Genomic DNA, 26,448 nt, shown 5'->3' with positions numbered 1-26,448 from the left:
CAGAAAATTTCGAACCGCTGCTCTAGCTCTCTAAGATAAGAAGCCGGCACAATTGTATTCATCAGGAGATACTACAGGATGGAGCCAAGTTCCAATCACTCTATAGCCTGGAAGAAATGTGTGGGTTTCTTTAAGTATAAGATTTGCTATTAGTAGGTAAGTATTCTTACGGTTAATATCAGCTTACTTTTATACCAAAATAAAATTCTAATAATTGGTAACTATTGGTTTATCTTTATTTATTTTAATTTGAGTTGAATTCATAACTATTTGAATTATATAATCTTCAATTATTAACATTAATAACCGATCCAAAGTAATTTAATTATAATTCATTTTATGATGAGCAGAAGTGAAAAATTCATATTCTTCGGCCATTGATAAGCAATTTGTGTCTCTATATATCAAACACATGATTTTAGAAAACGGCAATCTTGTCTTTAAAATCAAAGGGTTTATCGAGTCCCCTAGCACTATCTAAGATTATCTTGATATATCATAGAAAAATCATCTTAAGGAATCCGATTCCGCAAAATGGCTCATACAATATAAATTCCAATCGTCACTTTTAGCACAGATAAATTTAACTCAATCTAAGGCTGCTACCGATCGTTTTGCCTTTTTCTCGCTTCACCATGCTTGATCATACCACGCATCAAACAGCTTAGCAGCCTCTCATAACGGAAGGAAAAGTATTGTTACACGATACTGGAAAACCAATTTCATTTTCCTGACATCGCCCGTAATTACTTACCAGCTTCATCTTCTCCCAGCCCTGAACCCAGAAGAACAGCCCATACGTAGTCCAACGAGCGATCCTACCTCACCACCCAACGCTACAATATTACGATGGACAACTTCTTTGACTGAACATATCAAAACTTAAATAAAGGAGCAAGAAAATAACATTGATATAATATTAAGCCACAGATACAAAGAATTGCACGATGGGAACTTATTCTTTGCCACCGGCCAAACAGATGGAAAAAAAAACGTTCACTCCACCTCTTTTCTCCACCATTCCTGAACCCCCTCTACTTACATGCCCACGTTGCCTCGATGATTTTTTACCACTCCCTACTCCCTTAAAAATCAGGAAATTAATAATTACATGTAGGATTCAAAATTCAATTTCACAAGCCTGGCGCTGAAACAATTAGAACCCAAAAGCATTGGCAGCAAAATCCTCTTCTCCACTGCTGAGAGATTCCAGCACCTCGCTGTCATCTTCATCTCCCTCATCACCCTCAGCCATGATTTCCAGCAAACCATGCCCCCCTTCCAAGTCCAAATCATCAACATCATCAAAATTAAAATCCCTATCCTCATCGAGCTCATACCCACTGTCAATATCATCCTCATCATTACTCATGTCATCTGAGTCTGTGCCACCATCATCATCCAAATCAGCTCCAAGGATCGGTTCCACATCTGCCTCTGATTCATCATTATCCTCCTCCTCTGTGTCAACCCCATCATCGGGGTCAGAGTCATCATCGGTGGGTCGTTTCCTCCCAACCTCAAACAGCCGTGCAGAGGAGTGCATCTCGTCATGGTCATCCATGGTAAGCACTCCAACAAAAGAATCAGTGGGATCGGTAGCAAAGTCAAGGACGCAGCGGTCTACTTGGACTGTAGCAATATCAGAGTAGCTCACAGCATCGATGGTGCGGAAAGCAGAAAACAGAGGGTGACGTACACGGCGCGTGAGAACAGCTGACATGATGTCCTCTGGATTTCGCCTGAGAATTGCATATATGACATCACCACCTCCATTGAATGTAATCACCGTTTGGTCCAGAGAGGGCACACTTCTCAGAAGCTTGAACTTCCGGAGATCCCACACCTCTGAATTTATAATAGCCTACACAAGTTAAAAATAAATAAGTTTTACCGTACAAACTTCCAGAGATCCCACACGTTTAAAAATATAATCTACTCGCAGCACCTTCCAGATTAGCATGTTTCAGAGTTTGGCTGCCAAGAATTGGATGTTTGAAACTCGAGAAAGTCTAGAAAAGTAATATATCTCGTGTATTATAGCATTCAAGGGACCGTCTTTAAGAGATTCGGATTACAGATATATGAATTAACAGTATTCTAACTTGCCCAATATATATAGAACAAGAGGCCATCCAGAACAAAATGTTATAAACATAATCAACAAGTAATTTCTGAGTAGCAGTGTTGTTTGTAACTATTTTCATCATTTCACAAGCTATTTAGCAAATCTTGCATGGGAATGCAACCTCAGTCACAAGTAAACAATAAACGTCCAGACACAAATTTCTTTTATTATCAATATACTTCCATCACATATGCAGAGAGATAGATAACTAGGAAACTGCCTGTCATTTAAAAAGTTGATTGAGTTCTAATGATTGAATAAAAATAAGTATACATTGTTCAACTTCAGAAAGAAATCATTTTGCATGTTATAAAGGGAACAGATTCAAATACATCTGACAAAAAATGATGAAGTACAACTGATGCAAAACAATGAAGGCATAGAAGCAAATGCACCAAACAGAAACTTCAGTCGTGAGTCCTGTCATGAAGCAACAGGAAAATGCCGATACATGTAGGCGCTAACTGCTAACCTACAGGGTTTTTCTATTCTTTCTTCTTTGGTGGAAAATTTAGAAGGTTGACACCAAGAGTCATCTAGTTGGGAAAATACAAAAGGATATCAGGGATATAAGATAAACAAACTTTATACCAGATAGTTTTAATTTTGGGTAGGTCTAGTTGGGATAGACCCTTATCTTTGTTCTGACAAATGAGGTTATCCCAAGTAATAACTACAGCTTTGTTGTTATTTTGTTTGGATGCTAGCCTGGGATAATAAAATGCCATTTGTACGTCGTACAAGCATAGAAAAAAGGTTATTTTTCTAATTGGGCAATTTTGCCATTTTTCTATAGTCATATTAGCTACCAATATTTCATCTGAATATAATATTACCATGCTAAAATTAATACACATAATGTATTAATATTATGTATGTATGTATGTATATAATATTACCATACTAAAATTAAAACACAATGTATTAATATTGACATACTAATACAATTTAAATATCAATATTTTATTTATTAATATTAATAGAGTATTATATTAATAAATTATATTAACAGACATATGTACCAGTATAATATTATATTATAAGTCAACTAGGCTCTGATCATCTAGATTGTAAGTCAGATCTAGTCAGGTGTAATTGGAAGCTGGGTATCTAATGCTGATGAACCATGCCATGCCATTATACAAAATCTGTACCTCTAACCTGTTTGCACGCTCATTGTGGTCAAAAACAGAGTTTAAAATAACATAATTCAATGGCCAGTTTTAATCTCTTGATGGCCAGGGCTCCATAACAGATGCGTTTGTTTTCAATTTGCTAAGATCATTGCATCTGACCCCCATCCTTCGATTTTGCCCAACCAAATCCAACATGAACCATATCAACCACATCCTAGCGTACCTCATCATACTGTAATAATACAAAATATTAGCAAATTAATATTATACAAATATAATTACATAATATCAATAAAATATTAATAGATTGACAATCATATAAATACCAACAGTGTTGTAGTATTATATTCAAGGAAGAATAGGCCATAGGCAGATTGGTCTTTTGTGCACTTTATTCCATTTAAACACGTTATTCCCTAGTTCCAGGCAAACCTGGTATATATATATACCTCGAACCCTACTTTGGCTGAATTGTCAGAACATAGCAAAATATATGGGATAAAATTAGGAAGTTTTTTCAGTCAATGTAACATGAGTTCACCTCATAGCCAAACTCTTCCATGTAGGATGTTGCACCAATGCCAAAGTCGCATTCAAACCCATCATATCTGTTGTATCCAACAGATCAGTTTACCTAAAACCACACAATTAACTATTTTGTCCATTTCTAACTCATTAGAAATGTATGTTATATAACACAATAACGAAATAGGAATATGCAAGTAATTATACCCGACGAGTGTGGTCCTGCTCGACAAATTAAACATGCGACATCCACTTGCTCAAGAGCTGCTCCCAACTCACACTTCATGATTCTATAGGTTGACCAATTAATATTCACTGCTTGTCTTAGAACTAGCTGGCATGCAGCAGATTAAACTTGAATCAGAACTATCATAGCAGTCTTAGTGCTATACAGTTTGGTCACCACGCTTTTTCTGAAGAAGGGAGACAGAAAAAGGGAGGGGGGATGCAGCAGGGGATGCAAGCACTTGAAAAATTTGAGATTTCACAGGGCCAGCGACCAAAGACTTACTTGTAAATGTCTATGTCATCTTCTGAGACAATCTGAGTTATGAAATCCACTCTAGTCAGTACTTTTTCAAATTCAGACCTTTCAGAGGCGGAGCATATTCCAGTTGAAATAAGATATGACAGAAAAAACTGAACAGACTTTGCCGACGCAAGTGGCTTGAAGTTTCATCAAACAGAATGACCAAAATGAAATGTTCCCATCTCGGATTTGGACCTTTCCAAAATTTGGGATGATTTTGGATTTCAAGGATCTGGTTTCTTTTTTGTGTTGATCTTGCTCTTGGGTGATGAATTAATTCCCCAGAATCATATCTAGCAAGAGTAAACCTGAATCTTGCTGAAATTGAAATTAAATCAAATTATTGGAACTTGATCACTAGAACTATTGGAATTAGGAATAAGCACATAGAAGCATATAGAACTATGACCAAGCACATAGAAGTATCATTCAGCAATAAGCGTGAAGGGTGATACCAAGGTCCGCTGTACCGGTACCGGTGTGCGTATCGACATCAGGCCAGTATGGTACGGTACCATACCATACCGACACACGATAAACTCCAACGTACCGGTCCGGTACCAGTACAATTTTTTTTCTTTTTTTTTTGATCTCCAAATTATTAATTCATAATTATAACCCCAAAATTATATTATATTGCATATTATTGATATATTTGGGTTCAATTTTTGAGTTCGGTAGCGGTACAGGGACTCTTGATCCAAAATTCTAAATATATATTTACTTACATTATATTATAACTCTAGTGTTCTAAAATTAAAAAGAAAATATATAAATGTGCATTAAAATGTATCTAAACTTTTAAAATACAAAGCACAAAAAATGATATACTAACCTCAAGATCTGCTCTATATTTAATATCTTGTCGAGTGTCTGTGACGCTCGTAGATATCTGGATCATTGGCATACTTTGGAGGAACATCAGTCCATCTCTCTAACCAAGACGCACTGTACTCCTGAATATTCATCCCATAAGGCATCCTCTCTAGATTGTAAGATATCTTAGATCTCTCACTCAAATTCTGTCTCTGAGAAGTATCCTCGGGATGATGATATGGCTGTGGAGGAGCCCATTCAAATATGTCGGTAACAAAATCTGATCCGTAAAATACTCCAGACTGCATAGGGTCGTAACCACTAGAAGACGATACCTCGGATGCACCATATCCATATGGATCATAAGGTGGCTGCGGATAATAGGATCTATAATGCGAGGATGATCCTGATATATTCATGAATTCTACTCTACGTGTAAGATCGTCTGCAGCTGCATCGTGTGCTAGACGACCTCTAGGAGCCCATCGTCTATATGAAATCAGCTCCCCACGATCTCTACCGACTCGTCCACCATGGTCCCTATCTTGTGTGGCATGTATAAACTGAGACTCATCAGTGAATCGAATATCACCCTGCGGTTGTGTCTCATAAGCAGAAGTCTCCTGTCCTCCAGTTCTTTCCTGATCATCAGATCTATGACTACTACTACTAGTATCATCATCATTCTCCCTGATCTCCGAATCTGAGCCAGATAGCTCGTATACTCTCGAAAGTGGTGCACGTGCAACTGTCTTTTCTTCCCCCCTTGTACCCCTTTGTGACTAAGTTATCTGTGATTGGGAGGATGGATTTTTGTTACTGACTGCCGACCTCGTCTAAATATTTATCGCTCAAACCTCTGCGAGAATGTATTGAACATCGAGTCATATGATGAATGAGTCTCCTGTGTCCCCTCAGGCTGTGACTAATCAGCTGGAACCTTATATGAAATATTTTTTACTGCCCATTGCCCTCGATCCACTCTGATCTCCCTAGCTGCCACACTAGCTGATCGTGGAGGGGACCCCGACTCATCGAGCTCTGACTCCTGTTGCTGACCTGCAAGCCATCCGATGATCGGATTGTCGTCCTCGTCAGCATAATCATCTAGTGTCAGATCCGTGTACTTCAGTTGTACTTTCTCCTGAATGCATTTTAACTTCAATCTCTGATTATAATGAACATATACAAGATCATTGAGGTACTTTTGTATCAGACAATTTTTTTGTTTACTGTGGATAAGGACGAAAGTCGACCAATTGCGCTCAGCTACTAGTAAAGATCGTCTGGGAAAGAATATGGACAGCCACACCTCTCAAATGTTCTGCGGCCATTCCAAAACGAATCCACCATTCAGCTGCAAAAATAAAATTACATATCAAATTTTATGATATTATTAAGCATTTGATGTCAATCTATGTTGCTCATTATTGATATGTAATTTACCTGGATTCATCTGTTTTTTGCTGACGACAGCTGATGAGACTCCAAAGCTACTGATCCCTCTTTAAACTGTTTCGTCTGTAAAAAAAATATATTTATTAAATTTATGAATATATCGTTGAATACAGATCGAATTCAGTTGAATAATCACATCTATTTTAAACTAGCATACCTCTTGCAGACACAAAGATGCGATTTCTGGATCGGACATCATCTTATATATCGCATTACGAAGAGCAGCAAAAAGCTTGTTATCCATATCTATCCCAGAAATGATATATTGAAATCTCGAATTTAAATAATAAGCTACAGATAAATTTCATAATTGATTAAGTATATTTTTACAAATATAAAAAAAAATTAAAATATTCTTGAATCTGTGCTTACCGGCTAGATGCAAATCTCTACCCATCTAATAGTCCCAACGACGCTCAAAGATATTAACGAATTCTTGATCATGCTTTGAATCATTCTCACTGATCTGTTTCTTTGCCCTCTTTATCATGTAATATAAAAGCCCATCTGGGGGTATCTTTCACTATCCACGATACGAAGCACCTCATATAATGGCTTAATAGCCTTCATTATCTTATCAGCCCGCTGCCAGAATGATTGACTCGTCATCAAGTTTCCACATGACTTCCATCAGTGCCGGCCCTCGCATATCTGCTCTCCTGCCACTCAGCACTGACAAACATCTGACGTAAGGCTGCTTTCTTCTGAAGAAGACTATCAAATGCTATGTAGTTGGTAGCAAATCGTGTGATATCCGATTTAAGATCTTCTCCCAGTATACGTCCGCATCAATGAAAGGATCCATGTGTGATTGTAGATGAATCTAGTAAAATCTGGACAATCTCCACTACTTGCTGCACCTACGAATCTTTTCAATATCCATCAATATAAGATCAATGCAATGTAAGCATATGAGATCCAGTATATCTGCGATCCTGCTCCATCAGCAACTCTCCGACAGCCTTATATTGTGGCCCATTATCTGTGATAACTTGCACGACATACTGCTCACCCACTGAATCAATCACCTCCATCAGACCAAAGATATATGCAGCATCATGCATCTTATCTGAAGCATCAATTGATTTGTGAAAAAATATTTTTCCATTACAGTATGTTAAAAAATTAATGATGCTTCGTCTAGTAGACCGGTCCAACCATCACACATTACTGTCAGTCTGTATGTAGACCATTTATTCTTGTAAGAAGCAATCATCTCTATAGATCCTCCTTGTTACTGTCACGAAGCTGACCATAGATGTCCTTAGTCCTGACGGATCTACACCCTGATCGACAACCTCTATAGCTGAAATGACAGATCAATAGTAAGAATTGTCTGTTGCATTTGCTGAAATATGACTGAAATAAAATCATAATCCAATAGCTCGCCATATATCTTTCTTCTTATCCTTTTTCACCATAATATCAATCCTCTGTTGCTTTGAATCCTTGCTGAAAAAAGCACGTAGATCCAAATCATGGATGGTGGCTCCTGTTAAAATATCTCTAGAAGACCCTACTGCCAATAGCTCCAACAAAGATGACATGCTGTCTACTCCCTCTACCACCGAACTCTCTGACTGAGATAGTCCTCCTGAACTCGAATTCTCCCCACTGATCGCTGATGCAGACCCTGATTCATAGCATGATGGTCCAAATCGTTCTGTATACCTGGCCATCTCCTCCTATCGGTATTGATCAGCCAAGCTCGCCTAAATGGTGCCTCAATTTGTGCCTCATCATTGGAGTGGAAGTCGCCTCTGACTCTCTAGAGTGATAGGAAGATGGCTCTGTAGCTCGACGGTCTACTTCCGTCTTCTTCTGCTTTGCCTTTCCTTCGCTGCTTTCGAATCAGCGAAGTGCTTCTTCATCAACTGTCGGACCTCCTGTGGATATTTCCACACATGGACACATCAAGATAACCACCAGTCAGGTGCTGGTTCAACCTAGTCATCCTCCTTTGAACTCTGTATTACACCATTTGCATTTCAATGATATCAGCCGAGAGCATTTTGCCATGATCCCAATCAATGTCACGCTCTGAATTTTTCTTCTTACTCATTTCTGCAAGTATAACAAAACACGACAGTTTAATAATTATTAAAAAATATTATATATAAATTCAAAAAAAATTTCAATAATAATTTTAAAACTCATAAATTCAAAAAAAATATGTTATATGCTTCAAATAATATTTTTGAATTAACAATAATATAATACTAATTTTATATATTTTTTATTTGATAATATTTTTTATTATTTAAATAATTATAAAAATATTTTTTAATTTTAAAAATTTCAAAAAAAATCCAAGTTAGGTTTAAGTAACTTAATCATTCTAAACATGATTCTGAAACTCTGATTTTTTATTTTTTGAATTTATTTTTTTAATATTTTTTTATAAATAAATATATACATATTTAAAATATATATAATAATGAAAATCAACGATTTTACTGTCATCATGTAGATCTTTCAAAGATCTATCACATATGATCAAATCATACCAAAATCACAAAATTTTGACATGATTTCTCTTATTTTCATACATCTTATTTTCTTATCCTTTTTTTAACAACAAAAATATAAAATATAAAATATTTACTAAAAGAATAATACATTACTTTTCTTCCAGCCAAAAATCACGTCTCCTCGAACCAGTGCTGCAATTTGATAGAATTTTTTTTTCTAATTTTTTTCGCATATCGTCGAACGCCTAAGAGCTCGGGAGTTCTCTGAGAGAGCTCTCGGGTCTCTCAGACAAAGCATCTGGGCTGTCACTAAATGACAGCCCAGACCCCACCACACCTCCCCCACCCCCCATTGATTTATGTCGGTACGGTTCAGTTCAACGCCAAACCGAACCGTACCGTACCGAGCCATATCGCCCAGTTTCGGGCGGTATGGCCGACCGAACCGTCCGGTTCGGACGGTTCGGACCTATTTTTCGAAAAAAATGGCCGAAGTAGATCGACTGGCCACCATCCGGTTCGGTACACCCATACCAGGTGGTTCGATAAACCCCGTACCGGACGATTCAGTCCGATACGGCATTCCTTGGGTGATACATTTGTCCAAAATAAAGCCGGTGGAGGTATATCAAGATTGAAGGGTGATACACTTGTCCAAAATAAAGCCTGCAAGATGGTGGAGGTATATCAAGGTTGGACAACAAAGCGAGTCACTTATGGCCCTGCTAAGTCGAGTCAAAACTAAGGCTACCAAGTCAAAAGTGTAGACAATTTGGCTACTACAAAAAAATTGAATGAAACATGATGAGTTTTGCCACTCTTTCAGGACAACTCAAATCGGCGAGCCAAAAAAGATGACTGATTCATGTTCTCTGTTTTTGTCTCACAAGGCCATGACTTGGCCGAGTTAGACCAAGTTGTCACTCAAGTAGACCGAGTTGTCACTGAGTTTGTCACGGGGTTATACAATGACAACAGTATTGATGACAAACAAGAGCATAAAGACATGATTGTGGGAGTTGGGGGTCAACCAAGTGATACGAAAACAGGATCCTATTCCTCTACCAACAACAACTACAGAAGACTGGATTTTTTGTCTGAAAGACTAGAGCAAGAAGATGAATACTTTGATGTTTTTTCTGTTATTAATTCGAAGTTTATATATGTTATGGACTAAATTACTTGAACATGATTAATTCTGATAACCTGGAATGTTGGATGACCATTGTGGTAATGCTAGTCTCCCAATTGGTTTTACATATAGATATCACTATTGAATCAATAAAAACTATATATTCCTCCTCATTCCGAAAGGATTAGAATATATTAAATTTAAATTTAATTGTAGATGTTTAGATCAGTCCAATAATTTAATTATTAAAAGGTGTTATATATATAATAATGTATGCATGTATGAAGTACATGGCTTGCCCTAGTTGCCAAGTTGACTTGTCCAAGTTCAAAACTTAGTAGAAGGCAAGTCAAGTCTGAGTCATGAGTATTCCAACCTTGGGGTATACATCTTCTACACTCCAAAGCTGACATATTTTTTAAAAACGACTCATGGTTTTCATGACATAGATTTTACCTCAATATGATTTCATTTCTGAGAAATTTACATCATCAAAATCGTAAGTCATTTTTAAAAATATATTAGCTTTTGAGATAGAAAATATATAATTTCATTTCTTCTATGGGTGAGCCTTGGTGCCATGATAAAATTGCTCGAATTACTACCCGAGTGTTATGGGTTTGAAACACGGAAATAGACTTTTCATACATGGGGATAAGGTTGCACACATATGACCCTCCTTGGAACTTGCAATGGTGGGAGGCTCATGCATTGGGCCACCCTATAATTTCATCCCTTCTCTCTAGCTTTTTTCTTGTACCACCTACCTTAATTTAACTTTAAATACTATCATGCTTCTTATCAATGGACAAAGATGAAAAAAACCATATAGATGCATATATACGATAATTATAATTCACAGGTGGAAAAAGAACACTTTACAACACCTACAAAATTTAATGATGGGATTTGCAAATAAAAATACAAATTATTGGAATTAATTTACAAATTTGAAAATGCTTATAATCAAAAGTTCATGTACATTGGAAACCTTTTTTATTCATCAAGTTGTCCCAAATTAACAGTTATTTGCAATGGAAAAAAATTGCTTTTTGGCAACTTGATGCTTAAGCAGTAAAGCAGTAGATTTCCAAAACATGATTCTTTGCTAGTAGACATCTTTAGCTTTCTAAATCATACCAAACAGTTAATATCTACATTATAGGAATCCCCATGATCAAGGTTGTCAAAATGCCAAGGTAGTGGCACCATGAAACTAGGTAGAAGGCTTAGGCAGCCAAGAACACACTCAAGAGTAGGAGAGAGTATATGCGCATAGTTCATATCAAATACTTGAAAAAAATCATATTCATAAATGACAAGTTGTTAACTACTTAAGCTATTAATATTATGATTAAACTAAGGTTTTATGTCCCCACAGGACAAGGAGTGTCCCGACCGTCCCGTCCCGTTCCTATAAGAAAACGAGATCGGGATGGGGTCGGGACTCTGAAATCTATCCATGCAGGAAAAGAAGAAGAAAGAGGAAAGAAAGAAAGAAAGATGAAGAAAGAGAAAAGTGAAAGGAAAGAAAAAGAAAAATGAAAGAATGAAGGGAAGGGAGAAGAAAGAAAGGAAGGAAAAAGGAAGAAAAAAAAAAGAAAGAATAAGAAAAAGAGGAAAAAAAAAGGGATGACAAAAAGAAGGAAGAAAAAGAAAGAAAGAAATGTAAAAGAAAAAGAAAAAAAAGAAAGGAAGGAAGAAAAAGAAGAGGGGAGACATGGAGAATATCTATCGGGATGCATGACCGAGACAGCTATCAGGATGGGATGGGACAGTAGGATGTCCTGCTCCATGGAGATACCGAGACACCTCCATTCCATGGGATTTAAAACCTTGGATTAAACATCCAGTAGGGTCTTCAAGAACATATACAAAAAACAAAAGCAGTGCAAGGGAGATTGATGGACAGTTGTCATTCTGTGGACGAGAAACATCAAATATGGACTGCTTTGATCTTGAGTAGCCACTAAAGCATTTGATATATGCACTCCCAGGACAAATACATTCCATGGCTCATTGAATACACCCAGACTTATCAACTAGCAAATAAAATACATCAAGAAAGATGGCTAGAATTTTCTGTGATCAATAATATCATAAGTAGGTGCCTATCTCATAAAATAGCATCCTAAAATCAGGTGCCTGACTAGGCACCAACCTACGTGCTCAGGGAGCTACCTCCCCTCACAGCTTGTAAAGCACCAGTTGCCTAGGTAGTGGTTTGCCCATGAGCCTAGGCAGCCACATGCAACAACCTTGCCCATGTTTGAATTTGGAAGCGGATGAAACTCTTTCCACCCTACATGTATTAGAACCATTCCATCTATACAGCTCTATCAAAAAGGTCTAAGAATTAAAAAACAATGATGGGCCATTTAAATTGAAGATCCACACTGTTGATCATGATCTATGAATTCCTAGAAACAAAAGGTCATCGGCATTAGTGATCTCTTATTTAAGCAAGTGAACGGAAAAATGGATGGTACCAATTGTGCTAGTGTGTTAAAAATGTGATAGACATATAAATCGAAAATCAACTCCATCAATATAATCTACACATCCTAATACATAAACATATTGAAATTCCATACATTTGATGCTTAAGACAAAGTAAAACATGTTGCCATTAGTCTACTTTTGGACCGGCTAAATGTACAGGTACTAGACCATCAGAACCTTAAATATCTGGTTTCTAGGCATTTTTCTTTCATATATCATGATCAAAGCTGCAGTTCACCGATTTGGATCACCCAATTTTGATTTTCGAATAACTGAATCTTTTACTAGAAGTTAAGCACGTAAGTCTGTAGTCCAACTCTCTCTATACATATACACACACAAACACATGTAAATATGTATTATGTATACAAAAGAAGCCAACTAAAATACGCAATCATATATATTTATGTCAAATATATGCAACGACAGGCTAATTAATTAAATGAACGCATGCATGCATGTGCATCTTAGTATAAGACTTGCTACTAAAGGTGGCTAAGAGTAGGCTCACACCTCATTCCCAGCAGGATGAAATCCACCTCCACCATAGTCTGTGAACTGGTCAAATCGATGAACAGCAACTGCACTCCGCCTATCCCACAAGACTCCGTTCCATAATAACATTGTATCCGAAGGACTGAAATGTATAAGAGACTGTGCATGCCCTCGTACAGGGGCAGTATGGCTATTTGAGCTATCAGGGAGACTCAGCTCCATATTGCAGGTCTGCACATCATATAGAAGAACCTCACGACGAGACGTGTCTGATGAAAGGGCTGCAAAAATGGTCCCTGAGTTACTAAAACGTGCAGCCTTGCATCCTTCAAATGAATGCAATGCCCCACCAGAGATGTTGGTGGCATCCCATAACCTTACGTCATATAAGCCTGAAGAAAGGACCAGCTGACTTCCACCAGATAAGGCTGATTGAACAAGAGTAACAGGAGTTTGGTGGCATGCCTGACTATCCAATACATTTCCATTAATTGCATCAAATATCTTTAGCTCACTAGAGTGGCACCCAATTGCAATACGAGAAGAATCTCCCAGAAAAGTGATGCATGTTAATAGGGCAGTATCATCTCTGCATGTCCGACATGGCCTGAACCTGCTGTAGATAAATTGACGGTCTCTACGGCTGGCATGGATCCCACCATAATGTTTCCTAAATTCACAGGTGCTTACCCTCGCTGTCACATTTGCAGGCGCATTCAGGTCTCGGCTAGGTTCTGGACACACATGTGGGTGCAAGAGAGAGAGTGGTGGCAGCGTGGTTATTGGAGCAGGACACTGCCGATGCTGGTGCTTCAAGTATTGCACAACCAAAGAGTCAAGCGTCATCCGTTCAACATTTCCAGATTGAGAGTCAGCTGGCAGACCAAGATAGGACATTGGTGTTGTTGGTGCCCCAGAAGTGCTCTGGTACTGAAAATCATCTGAAATGTCCCCAAGGCCACTGCTCAATGTTGTCCGACTAAAAGGAACTCGAGGAGTACAACTTGCGACAGGAGATAGACCTGCCATATTTGTTGGCAGACAAATTCTACGACCAGAATTTGGTGTCTGACTAACTGGAGACTGAAGTGCAATCTCTGTTGTTGCAAGCCGCTTTGCTGGTGACGAGGAAAACAATTCCTTCAATTCCATTAATTTTCGTTTCATCGGTAACAAAATTGGTGTTTTAAATGCGGGTTCCGCATCTGTACTGGACTTCAGAACAGACACAGATGGAGCTTCAGCTCTCCCATTAGGTGTAGATGGACTTTTTAAGGCACTGGATGTTTTATTAGTGACGGATGAATGTGATGGAGGCTGACTTTTTCCCTGTGAGAAACTGGAGGAGAATACCAGCGATTTCTTCTTCAACAAAGGCATAGCTGAATCAGACTTTAGACCAGAATCCTCTTCTCGTGGGGCCATCTTTACTATCTCTGAGAGAAAGCCACAGAGTGCACGGCCAGATGGCCACTGAAGTTGTACATTTGAAGTTTCTTGGACCGAAGTTTGGTGAAGTGGAGGTGTCAACACTCCCAATGATGGCAGAGGTGTCAAGTCAGCCTCCTTCTGTAGCAAAGCAGCAGTAGCTGTTAACCCAGATGCCTGGAGATGTTCATGAATCAACAGTAACAGCTCCCTGTACCCCACCAAAAAAAAAAGAAAAAGAAAAAGAAAAAATCATATGAGAACAGATTGCTACATTTTATAACCTTTCAAAAGACCTTCTTTGCATATAAAAGATGTTGCAGAGACCTGGAATGATAAGTAATAGGAGTAGCTGCAGCTATTGCAGCTCTTTCAATGCGCCTCAGTGTAGGAGCAGCAGCATCAGTGGCTGCCAAGGAGCTTGCCCGCCCAGAATTTGTTACGATCTGTAATATTCATTGATATCAAGTAAACCAAGAACACTTAAATAGGAAAACAAGACAATGTATCAATAACAGTCAGCAAAACCACAAGAAAATATACAAGAACTAAAGACCGCACAACAACATTCAGACAAAAATAAGCTCACTTTTAGCTACACAATATATATGTGTTGGGGTGGGGGAGGGTGTGGGGGGGGTGTGTGTGGGTGTCCGTGCATGCCCCATAAATGTTCAGATGACTGCAAGGGTCAGTCTTCTTTTACTTACGGCAATCAACTCGATGGCCACTTGGGCCAGCTCAGTCTGCCACCTGCCCTGCCCGGTTCCAGATGCCTGACTGCCAGAATCTCGAATAAGCTCTGACAGCTTCTTCCCCACCTGAAATATTGGAAAAATAGTGATACAGATCAACCAACCACTCTACCTATATTGAAAACATCCATGTAATTTGTCTGACAAAATAAAAGGCAGAGAGAGAGAGAGAACCAATAGACAAAAGAACACTAGGAAAAAAAACAAGCTAGATAAGATCCCAGTTCTAAAACAAATATTTGTCAACCAATAAGCCACATGTATGACCTGAACTACGTGATACAAATTAGAAAATAAGTTGCATATTCTCATGTAGTGTAAACACAAGTAATACCCAAAACCGGTTAAACCTTTGGTATCAAACATCAGATGCAAGACACTAATTAGTAAATTACCTGCAGCTTTGTCAGTATATGTGCAATTGTTTCATCTCTAGCTAGGCCAAGCAAGACACGGCATGCCAGAGCCCTAATGCAGTCAAGAGAAGCAGGAGGTGTGATCATCCGAGGGTGAAGAAGATGCAAAAGAACCTTTATACCATTGTTTGCCCTGACAGCTTCCCTTGCCTGATGATATCCTTGTTCCAGTTGAGCAGCAAGACCGGCACAACCAGCACCAGGCCCTAAAGATATTCTCCGGTCTCCAACTACACCTGACGAGACAGGTGTTTGTGAATTATTACCTTGAAATGGTGTACTTAGTGGTGCTGCACTTCTTTCGGCCAAGTTTGATTCCCCATTGCACTCCCGAGACTCGTTCTGAACAGCTGATGGGACACTACGATCTGAGACATATCTCTCAGAATGCCTCTCCCTATTCTCTGAGGGACCATTTAATGTTTGAGCTGAAGCAGACTGTTGACCTTGTGCAGGAACAGGGAGTTTATTACTAATCGAAGGAGGAGGGCATACCAGATTTACCAAGACATTTAATGCTGGCTGGATCACCTGGCAAACACACAAAAAATAATGAAAAATAAGCTAAATGTATTTTAAAAATTGTGTAAGCATGATGCTGATTTCCAAGACTACTGCAATGAGTCATGAAATCCTACTGTACCTCAGGATCTACATAGCCAGCACCATTGGCAGCATCCAAGATGACTGCCATGCCTACACGGGCATTGCTCAAAGTAGCATTAACAATTAGTTTCCGGCTGTAGGGTACAAATGTGACAACATGAAGAACACCCAATGCATATTGTGCCAAATCATGCAGATACCGTTCAACAGGTGGTGCCTGTAAAGACACATCATATTAGGTCCTATCACTTCAGAAATTACGATTGAGAAGGATCAAAATAAAAAGCAAGCAACCATACTTGTACCTGACACAATTCCAACATGGTTATATGCCCATTGGAGGCTAAGAACTTATCCACCACAGGCCAACGAGCTCTCACAAATGCAGGCCCGAGCTTCCTGTCACGCTGTATCTGGAGAAACACTGAATCCATAGCCTCATTGCTGATGTCCAGTGGTTTATATGCAGCCCTTGCACTTGGATTACTCCGGGCTACACCACGACTACTTTTATTTGGACGAAGAGAATCCACAAGCAAGAGAAGATGGGCTCTGAAATACTGACGTAATGCAACACAAGTATGATAAGCAATCTGCTTTTCTGATGTTGTGAGGACTTCTGCAGGGGATCGACCATTTCGGATATTTACATTTGGCATACCTAATGTTCCAGAGTTCCCACCGATCTAATGGATGCAGCACCATGTAACAGATTTAACATTTTCTGTAGACCCTCTTGTGTGTCAAAGGAATCCAAGACTGCTCTGAAGACAAATGCAGAAGCGAAAAAAATAGCTGCATTTTTTCTAGCTTGATCTACAGAGCACTCTAGAAGTTGAAGTGCTAAATCAACCACCTGATTCACCACGTTGGATGGAAGAGCACAAACACGTTCCATAACACCCTGCACATGTTTTTATGAGAATTATGATCTCTAAGCAATGACAGATGGTACATGTAAAATAATTAAGGTGAAGAAAACTCGGAGAACATGAGCTTCCAATATCAAATATACTTCGCCATTACCTGAAGAGTACCAATGGTAAATAAGCAAGATGAAAGACCAAAGAAGTTCTGTGAGACTCTACGAACAGAGAGAAGTTTTTGTATGCCACCACGATCCACAAATAATGCAGCAAATTTCCGATGAGCAGCTAGGGCACAAATTAGTTTCAGAACTTCAGGCAACAATGCTAAATGATCAGGTGCCTCTTCTTTAAAATTGCGTTGCAACAAGGCAAGGCAGACATCAACACCCTTCTCATGCAGAATGGGTCCCAAAGCCTCAACATATTCTCCCAAAATTTCAAGACACTGAATGCAGTATTTTTCTCTAAGCTGTGCAAGAGATTCACCATCCAAAATAATGAAATCTTCCAGTTCCTCATCCTCTTTGGGTACTACAGCTTTTGCATCCATCAAATCCTCGTCAACCTTGCCACAACTCCTGAAAAAAACCACAAGATCCCACCATTCAACAAAAAGAACTTAATGCATGAAACATCCAATGAGTTAGAAGTGACTGAGAGGAAAGCAAAGTGAAGTTACCGCGAGACCTCAGTTGCTATTGCAGCATCCACAACAGTAGATGCAGCTTCAGAAGCAGCGAAAACTGCAGCTTCTTCGTCACTAGTATTTTTCCAAACCTATAAAAAAAAAAAGAGAGCAGTTAGTATATCGGTACTGTTGGCGGGAAAACACAGTAAAATCTAAGCTTCGATCAAAGAATATAGACTACCTCCAATGCAGCAGTCTGGACAAGTTCAGCTGCTGCATCACCTGCAGCTTTGATTGCCTCAGCAGGTGCATTAGCTGCTCTAGCTTCTGCTTCCGCAGCTCTTGTTGCTTTCTTTACCATTTCAGATATATCCCTTGAGCCAACATTGCACTCTCTAAATCTATCATCATTATCCTCTCCCACAACAAAAGCATCACCATCAATCCCTCTTGCATTCTCTTTCATATCAACCACTTTTTTGATCTCTTCATTTTTTGGTATATTCCTATCACAGGAACCCCAAACAATTCCACCTGATTGTAATCGAGAACTAGGAGATGGAATAATCAATTTATTTTCTAAGGACCTTCATTAGACATTCCTTTCCCTCTGGTCCTTGACCATTCCATGTTGAACCTTGCCTTGATGAGTCATCCCTCACATTTTCATCGGCATCTTCATCTCTTGAAGACCTGTCTGCAACATGTCTATCACCATATTTTGACTTCCCATCAAGCAAACTTCTCTTCTGACATCCATCACATGAAAGATTGGCGTCTTCTTCAACCATGTCACATGTACCAACAACTTCTGATGAAGAATCAGTGAGTTCAGATTTCAATGACTCACCATCATCTGGCCAACACACTTCTCCATGCACTTGCCTGATAGCAATATTTCTATCAGCACTTGCATCACCCAGAAAAGCTTCATCTGCAATCCTTGGACTATCTAAATGAGACGTATCGATAACCTGTCGTGATCTGCCTCTGTTTTCTTCTCTACTTTTTGTAGGCCTAGCCTCTGTTGGAAAACTAGCATCCCTTTGACTAGAACTGGCCTCTCCAAGGACTCTGATGCGCAAATAATGCATAAGTTTTGCTGACAAACCTGATGTTAAGATATCTTCTACCACTTGAGCACCCCTGAAAAAATCATCATGAAAAGAATAAAATCACGCAAAAAGGCAAAGGTAACAGCTTAGAATACAGTCAATCAAGTCACATACCCGGTCAGTGATATAGCAAGAAGCCCAGTAGCATAAGTCCTCCGCATTTCAGAATCTGTAGGCTTGTTACTCCCCAATTCTTGACTCCAATTGTACTCATCACCAGAAATTACAGGATCCTCCATCACCCAAGTTTTAATATTGTCCAGGACAGCATCATCAAAAACATGAGGATACTGCAGAAGGATTAGACGCAGATTATCCACCACGGGTAACCAAAAGCGAGCAGACTTGCACAGATATTCAAGATTGAACAATATGGAAATTAATTAGCAATCAAACAAAATAATTAGCTAACCATCCAAGCTAAAGAGCAGCTGAGAAGTATTCTCGCAGCAGCTGAATGAATGGTGACAGAGTATGTACTTTCTGACAAAAACTTTGATGATATAGCCTCATAAAATTCATCATTTTCCTGAGCAGAACAAACACAGGTTTATAGGATAAAAAAAGCATTTAGAATAAGAAAAGTAAGTAATGTAGAATGCAAGTGAAATGCAGATGAAGACACATACCCGCACTAAGTTACACAGCCTTCCGATACTATGAGATGCCCGAGCATTGTTAAAAGATGAACTCCCAGACTCTTGCACATATCTGATTCAGATAACATGGACAAAGAAAAGGGGAAAAAAACATTATGAGCTCAGGAGAAGATGGAACTGGTATTAGCATGAGACACTTCGAAATTTATGTAAGTAAAATAAAAGGATTCTATCTTCCTCATTCTGGTTACAATTTCAGGTGGAGTGATAAAGCAGATGATCTTAGTATCTCACACTTAGGTGGATTTTCTAAGCCCTGATAAAATGTGTGATTATATGGGATTTCTGCTGATGTTCAAATCTTTTACTATGATAAAATGTAATAGTGCTTTTATGTGATAGTATGGGATTTCTGCTGATGTTTAATTATTTTATTCTCAATAAATGCATCATGATCATTCGGATTTTGATTGGATTAGGAGGGTGCCAGAGAGCATAATAATAAGGACAAAGAATATTTGCTAAGCTATTTCACAAGCTCCTTCAAATATAATGCTAACTAATCAATTAGCAATTCAAGCAACAAAAAAGAGGAGTTTTCATTCTATTCAAATGCACAGTCAATTAACGAATGCCACAGCAATTATAGAAAAATCAACAAAATATTAGCTAAGAATAAATGAGGCTGATCAATTGAAAGATAATTACTGCAACGTAGACAAAGGTGGAAGATCATAATCACTTAGGAGAAATGATGGCTACAGAAAGTTAGAGCACTAAGTATTCTATAAAAAGTGCATAAACAATAAACCGAACTCATTAATTTTATCAAACATAAGGTCAGAAAGATCTTAAGGTTATAGACTCAGGTATATGCCTCAGGTGCAAGCGTGGATCTAAATACTGAATCCTTGTGACATCAAATAGTGTATTATTAGGGAACCATACCCTAGTGCCATAAAATCCTTTTGAGACAATGGAATGGAATACCCAAGAATCAGTTTCTTGCCTACCAAAAATGTGGAATCATCTTAGGAACAAGACGGAATCATGTGACACCTTAACACCCAAGTGGAATGCCTATTATAACATAGTTTTCTTTTTTCAAAAATATATATAGACTCTAATGTTTTAAAAATACATTATTTTATTATTAATTGATATCTACAAAAGAGGTATTTGGTGCGTGGTGGGTACAACTGATTAGGAAACAGTATGAATAGATGGTTGTGATCTCCTTAATCAGTTACACATCAACAATAGATTTCAGGCCTTTGGATTGGTAAAGCATTAACCAGGAGAAGAATTGAGTCCTTTCTCACATGATCAGTTTTATAACATTCAGTTTAGTTTGAGCTCTTTATGACATGGAGTGTTCGTGACAATTTAGGGTTCATTTGTGAACATCTTTAGGTACAAGGACCATACTGCTAAACAGGGATTTTGTTTCTCTTTACAGAGTGCCTAATCTACCAACAGAAGGGTTGATGATTGCAGGCTATATAAATAAGGGACGTTCTTTCTCCATCTGATTTTCCTCTTCATGCAAGGCCTACGACAGAAAATCTGGATTATTCTCTCCCACCCAACCCCCCCCCCCCACCCAACCCCCCATTCCACTGCAGTTTTTTTCCCTTTCCCTCGCTGGTGGACCCAAAGACACAATCCAACCACCCTGCATGGCCGGTAAACCCTAGCCACAGACTAGCACAAAGAGTCCAGCTAGCCACTTCTTAGGTGGGCCCTCATCTCCCAAAGTGCCAAATATCCTTCTTCCTTTCTCAGTTACAATGCATGCTACTTCCTTCTCAGTTAAAATGCATGATCAATCTGATGGTTTGTTACCAGCCAATCGTCACTTAACCTCTAAGAAACAACCACTTTACATTTTCAACCAATAATCCCTTTCTCCTTGACCTTCCCAGCTTCTGCTTCAGATTATGATCAAACCTTAATCAGCTCCAAGAAATCCATTTTTCGTCCAAATCTGCACCTAAAGTTCTCCTCTTCTGTACATTCTAAGGACCAGTCATATCCATTTTAGTCACTTTATCATCTCCCAATCCCAGTCAAGAGAATCTTGTAATTCATAAAGTAGTTGATTTTTTTTTTTTTTTTAAAGACAAAGGGGTATTCCAGATCATCAACAAGTCTTTAACAATTCTTTGCATGCTCTAAGGAAATCTATGAAGAATAAGACACTAATCATAAAGTTGTGGCTTCTTAAACTTGGATTTGTTGGACAATAAAGTAGATATTACTTTTACTTGCTTGGTTTTCTAAAATTTAGGTGACCCTTACAGATTTCAACTACATCGGTAGCTCAGAAACAAGTCTATATCTTTTAGTGATGTGGGTTTTCATAAGCATCAGAAAATAAGTGGTAGCAAGAAAAGTGCACAAGAAGTATACAATGAGTAGTGTTTTAAACAGCCGCTGCAGGTCATGTGTAATCAAGGGACTGCAGAGCATATATGCAATATGCAGGCTACATATACAGGCACATATGCAGTTATTTTTTTTAATGTTCAAAACAAATATAATATATTTTCAGATAAAAAACAACAGAAATAATAGTAACATTTTTTATAAATAATATCAATATCAGTAATAAATCGAATTAAAGATTAATGCTTATTACTTAGTATAAAATACTAATTGCAATGGCTATAATACAAATGAAACTAATATTTGATCTGACCATTAGTCTGCATGCTCCATCTGTATTGGCTCATATAAGAGCGTACCATACATTTGGCCCCATAATGCTAATTGGGCCACATATGCAAGCATACAATTCTAACAGAGCCACATATATATCTGCATAGTGCTAAATGGCAAACTTTTCAGCATGTAATCAGTATGACCACATAAAATAACTAGATATAGGCAACGCAATGCGGTCAAAGGACTGCATTTGCTGTGCAGCCTCATGCACCATATTTTAAAACAGTGATACTGTGGAAACAATAAAGGTGTCCACCACAACCGATTCATAAGATCTGGATACAAGGGGCATATATACCTAAATATATCGATATGAACATACATATAGTCAAGCTAGAATCATACAACTGTCCTAGCATTGCTATATCACAAGTTCACATGTTAGGCACAAGGATAACACTTCAACAAAGACATATCTCCAAATCATTAAAAACAGCTAAATTTATATTGTCAATCCACAAAAATAGCTTGCATCATCTAGATGGCAGTATTGAATGCAACAGCTTTCCAAATGAAACCAAGTGCCCATTCTACACAAACAAGGAACATTATTTCAGAATAAAACTTAAGAATTCAAAAAGGCTCACGCAAGTCTCTAGCATAAAGGCAACTGCCAAAAGGTGGGGTGCACCAAACTGACTAGCTCACTCAAGCCCAGAGGCAAGCAGTCATGTGGGAGCAAATGATAGTCAAATTTTGAACCAGCCAAAAACACCTTACTGAAATTGGAAATCCAATCCAACAGTTAAAAACAATAAGAGTAAGAGAGTGCTGATGCGATGGCAGTAAGATACTCCAATATGTACCATTTTCCAAATTCCCAGTCATCAATATTACTCCGCCAAAACACAATTCCTTTAATTAAATAAACACAAACGAACAGATAGGCATGCAGCGGTTTGTCAAAATTCCACGTTAGGCCATTCAAAGCACTAATGTTTAGAACTGTTAGTTGGGTGGTTCTGGCACTCGGTCATTCTTCCTTGCAGATGAGGAGTATATTACCAGCAGTTAGACAGAAACCACACACATGCAGTTCAACTTAAAATTAAGCCTAGCAACTAATTACAACGAGCATGCTTGTTTTACAAATAGAAAGGATGGGGATCCAGCCTAACATTATCGCCCCTGCATGGATACTAAACGATATTGCCGTTTACAAAAATCAATCTTTCCCCAGTTCTGCCAAAGAACAATCAACATGGGCATCAGCTTTCACGAGAAGAGACATTATGTGAGATCGTAAATGAGGCAAAATAACCTTTTTTTAAAAAAAAGTTACAAATCTCATGGTCCCATAACCCCTAAACTAATCCTCCAGCTTCCACTACCTAAGACTGGGAAAAGATAACAGCACAGCAAGAAAGCGGCAAGACAAGTTCTCAAAAAAAAGAAACAAGCAAAGAAGAAGCCCATTGATAACGAAGGCAATAGATCATCAATCAGCGGAAAACCCCTAGTATTATCAAACCAAGCTACCACCAACTCCCCGGCTCGAAAACCCTGGGTATGCCAAAATACAACCGAAACCTTAGAATTGGAATCCAGGTCCTAGAATTACGGGGCGCACAAACTGTATCGGAAAACAGAAAGCAAATACCTAGATTCTTGGGCCTCAAGCATGGTGGCGAGGGTGTGGAGCAGCCTAGGGTTAGGATTCGCTTGGGAGGCGACGATCTTGGAGATCAGCTTCTGCGCCTGGGTGAGCAAGGCCTCATCCTCGTTCTCCCCCCTCGCCTCCTCCGATAACGCCGCCGCTTCCGCCGCCTCCACCGTCTCCGCCACGACCGCCGCCGCTGCCGCCTCGGAACTGGCGCCTTCCTCCATCGATGCCTCCTCCTAGTGTTCGAGGGCTTCTTCTTCTTCTTTCTTCCGCAGAAGTGATCGAGATCGAAAGAAAACGGCGTGACAGAGAGGATGAAACGTAGGCTGATAATAAGAACACGCAATGGAGAGCAAGGGAAAGAAGGTGACGAAGGACGCAAAAAGCGAGGATTGGGGGGGAGTTAACCTGGGCCAAGTTACGTTATCCCGTCGGAGCATCTCATATTTCAGCATTAGCGCTCATCTTAGATCGACACGTTCTTTATTGAGCAATTTATGACCGTTAAATGGGAAGCTAGATATATTACGTTGTTCCGGGGGATATTGCAATGGGGAATGGTGCAACCGCGCAACCCCCAGGCCTCGATTCTAGAAAATTTTTTTTTTTTTTTTTTTTTTTTGACAAAAAGACTACTAACATTATCAAGAGAATTAAAAAATAAAAAATTTTAAAATAATTCAGAGACCACCATAGAACCTCATCCGAATGCTCAGTAACATAGACTGCTATCCAATTTACTGCAGTATTTATCTCTTGATAGATATATTTGATGGCCAGAGCACCGCATCCGCCCAACAAGATCGTACTGCCATGCAAAAGAGGGTGAGTGACTCCACCACAAGCACGACTCTCTAATCAGCTCATCGTACTGGCCGAATCACCTTCAATAATAAACTGTCTAGCCCCCAAGATCCGTCTAGAAAATACGATTCCTGTCCAAGCCGCACGGAACTCAGCACCAGAAGCCGAAAGCTCAAAAAGATGGTTTCCTCCAACTACCACTAACCTGGAGTCGGGCCTATGGATCATGAATCTTGCCCCGCCATGTCAGCCTTGAACACTTCCATAAAAATTTACTTTCAGATACATGCAGCGGAGGTAGGGGCTCCCAAGAAATAAACACCCGATGATTGCTACATGAGCAGAAGGAGAGCCTCAGGTCTTCGGAGATGTAAAGGTCACTTCAGAAAGCTCCGCCTTCATGATCAAAGCTCTCTCCAAAATGAATTTTACAAAGCACCATCTAGACTTGAACACCAAGCTATTTCTAACCAACGAGATATGAAGAGCCACATAGGCCACATGGATGCCAACCACTCTAGACATGTCTCCACTGGTGCTGCACTCCAGAAGCTCCAAAACTGTGCGGGTCCAGTCCTCCGTCTGAACAATTTGCTAGAGCAATCCTCCTAAGGACAAAACAAGCTTTGCCGTCGGACATCGAAATAGAATATGCTCCAGGGTCTCCTCCTCCCAATCGCAGCAGGGACATGCCAATGGGATGTTTATGCCCCTAACTCGTAAGAGAGATGTGGTCGGGGGCCGATTCCAAACCACCTTCTAGAGGAAGAGACTCACCCTCGGGTGGACTCCAATCCTCCAGATCCATCCAAAATCTTTACACCTATCCAGATCCCTACAGTAGTGCCAATAAAGATCAGTCGTCACGGTCCTCGATATGCAGGAGTGTCTCCAAATCCTAATATCCTATTTGCTGTGAAGAGGGATCATCAAGGACATCACCCACTCCACCAAATGTTCCCAAACAACCGGGACACAACCTCTCAATTCCACCCTTTGCCGTTAGCATGGAGGAGATCCGCTATCCTTAATGAATCTACAGTAATCTCAAAGCTGATGAAGGTTGGCTAACGACTCAAGGCTAGGTCTCTAACCCCCACATCATGCAACACACTCACCGACCTCAACTGAGGAATGACATCAAAGGCACATGTGCGTATCTCCCTCCAAAGGAAAGAGGCACCTCGATTGGGTTGGATCTCACCGTCAATAGTCTAAAGACCATACATAGCCCTCATGATAGTACTCTATAAGATATTAAAGCTGAGGAATAATCACATTAGATGTCTCGCAATGAGGGCCTCTCTCCTACTCGCCAAAGACTGGACACCAAATCTGCCATCTCTGATAGGTTGACACACCACGTCCCAGGCCAATAGATAAACACTGCCCCTACCACCCAAGCGAGACCCCCACAAGAAATATAGAAAGAACTACTTTAGTTTCACCACCATAGATCTGGGAAGGATGGTATGAGAAAATAGATAAACAGATATGGAGCTAAAAATAAACTTGACCAGAGTGACTCGATCCATCATCGATAAGGTATAAAGCGCCTTTGGGCTACATCATTTGTGCGGGAAATGGTGGTACTGCCACTGTCAGGATGACGCATTGGGCCAGCCAGCAATAGTTGGAAGACTGTGGCTGGCATTGATTGGTTAGAAGATTTAAGGAAACGGTGGGCCAGTCGGAGCCTCCATGGT

The 26,448-nt window shown here is 39.3% G+C and overlaps 1 protein-coding gene across 1 annotated transcript; it reads right to left on the bottom strand.

The window, feature by feature from the left end:
• Positions 1–882: 882 nt before the first annotated feature.
• LOC105037942 (DDB1- and CUL4-associated factor homolog 1) lies at positions 883–24,306 on the bottom strand. The gene is given in 16 exon segments (XM_010913578.3): positions 883–1,864; positions 13,211–14,831; positions 14,948–15,066; positions 15,331–15,441; positions 15,771–16,322; positions 16,435–16,614; positions 16,703–17,082; positions 17,085–17,301; positions 17,424–17,844; positions 17,946–18,043; positions 18,136–18,474; positions 18,476–19,040; positions 19,124–19,299; positions 19,422–19,538; positions 19,639–19,720; positions 23,936–24,306. Coding segments are annotated over 16 exon segments (5,913 nt in total). The 5' UTR covers positions 24,163–24,306; the 3' UTR covers positions 883–1,156.
• Between the last annotated feature and the right edge of the window lie 2,142 nt (positions 24,307–26,448).

This window comes from Elaeis guineensis, chromosome 1, assembly GCF_000442705.2.
Source record: "Elaeis guineensis isolate ETL-2024a chromosome 1, EG11, whole genome shotgun sequence".
In the NCBI taxonomy this organism is placed as follows: Eukaryota; Viridiplantae; Streptophyta; class Magnoliopsida; order Arecales; family Arecaceae; genus Elaeis; species Elaeis guineensis.
Note: the sequence above shows the minus strand (reverse complement) of the source record. Positions and strands in the feature narration are given on the sequence as shown.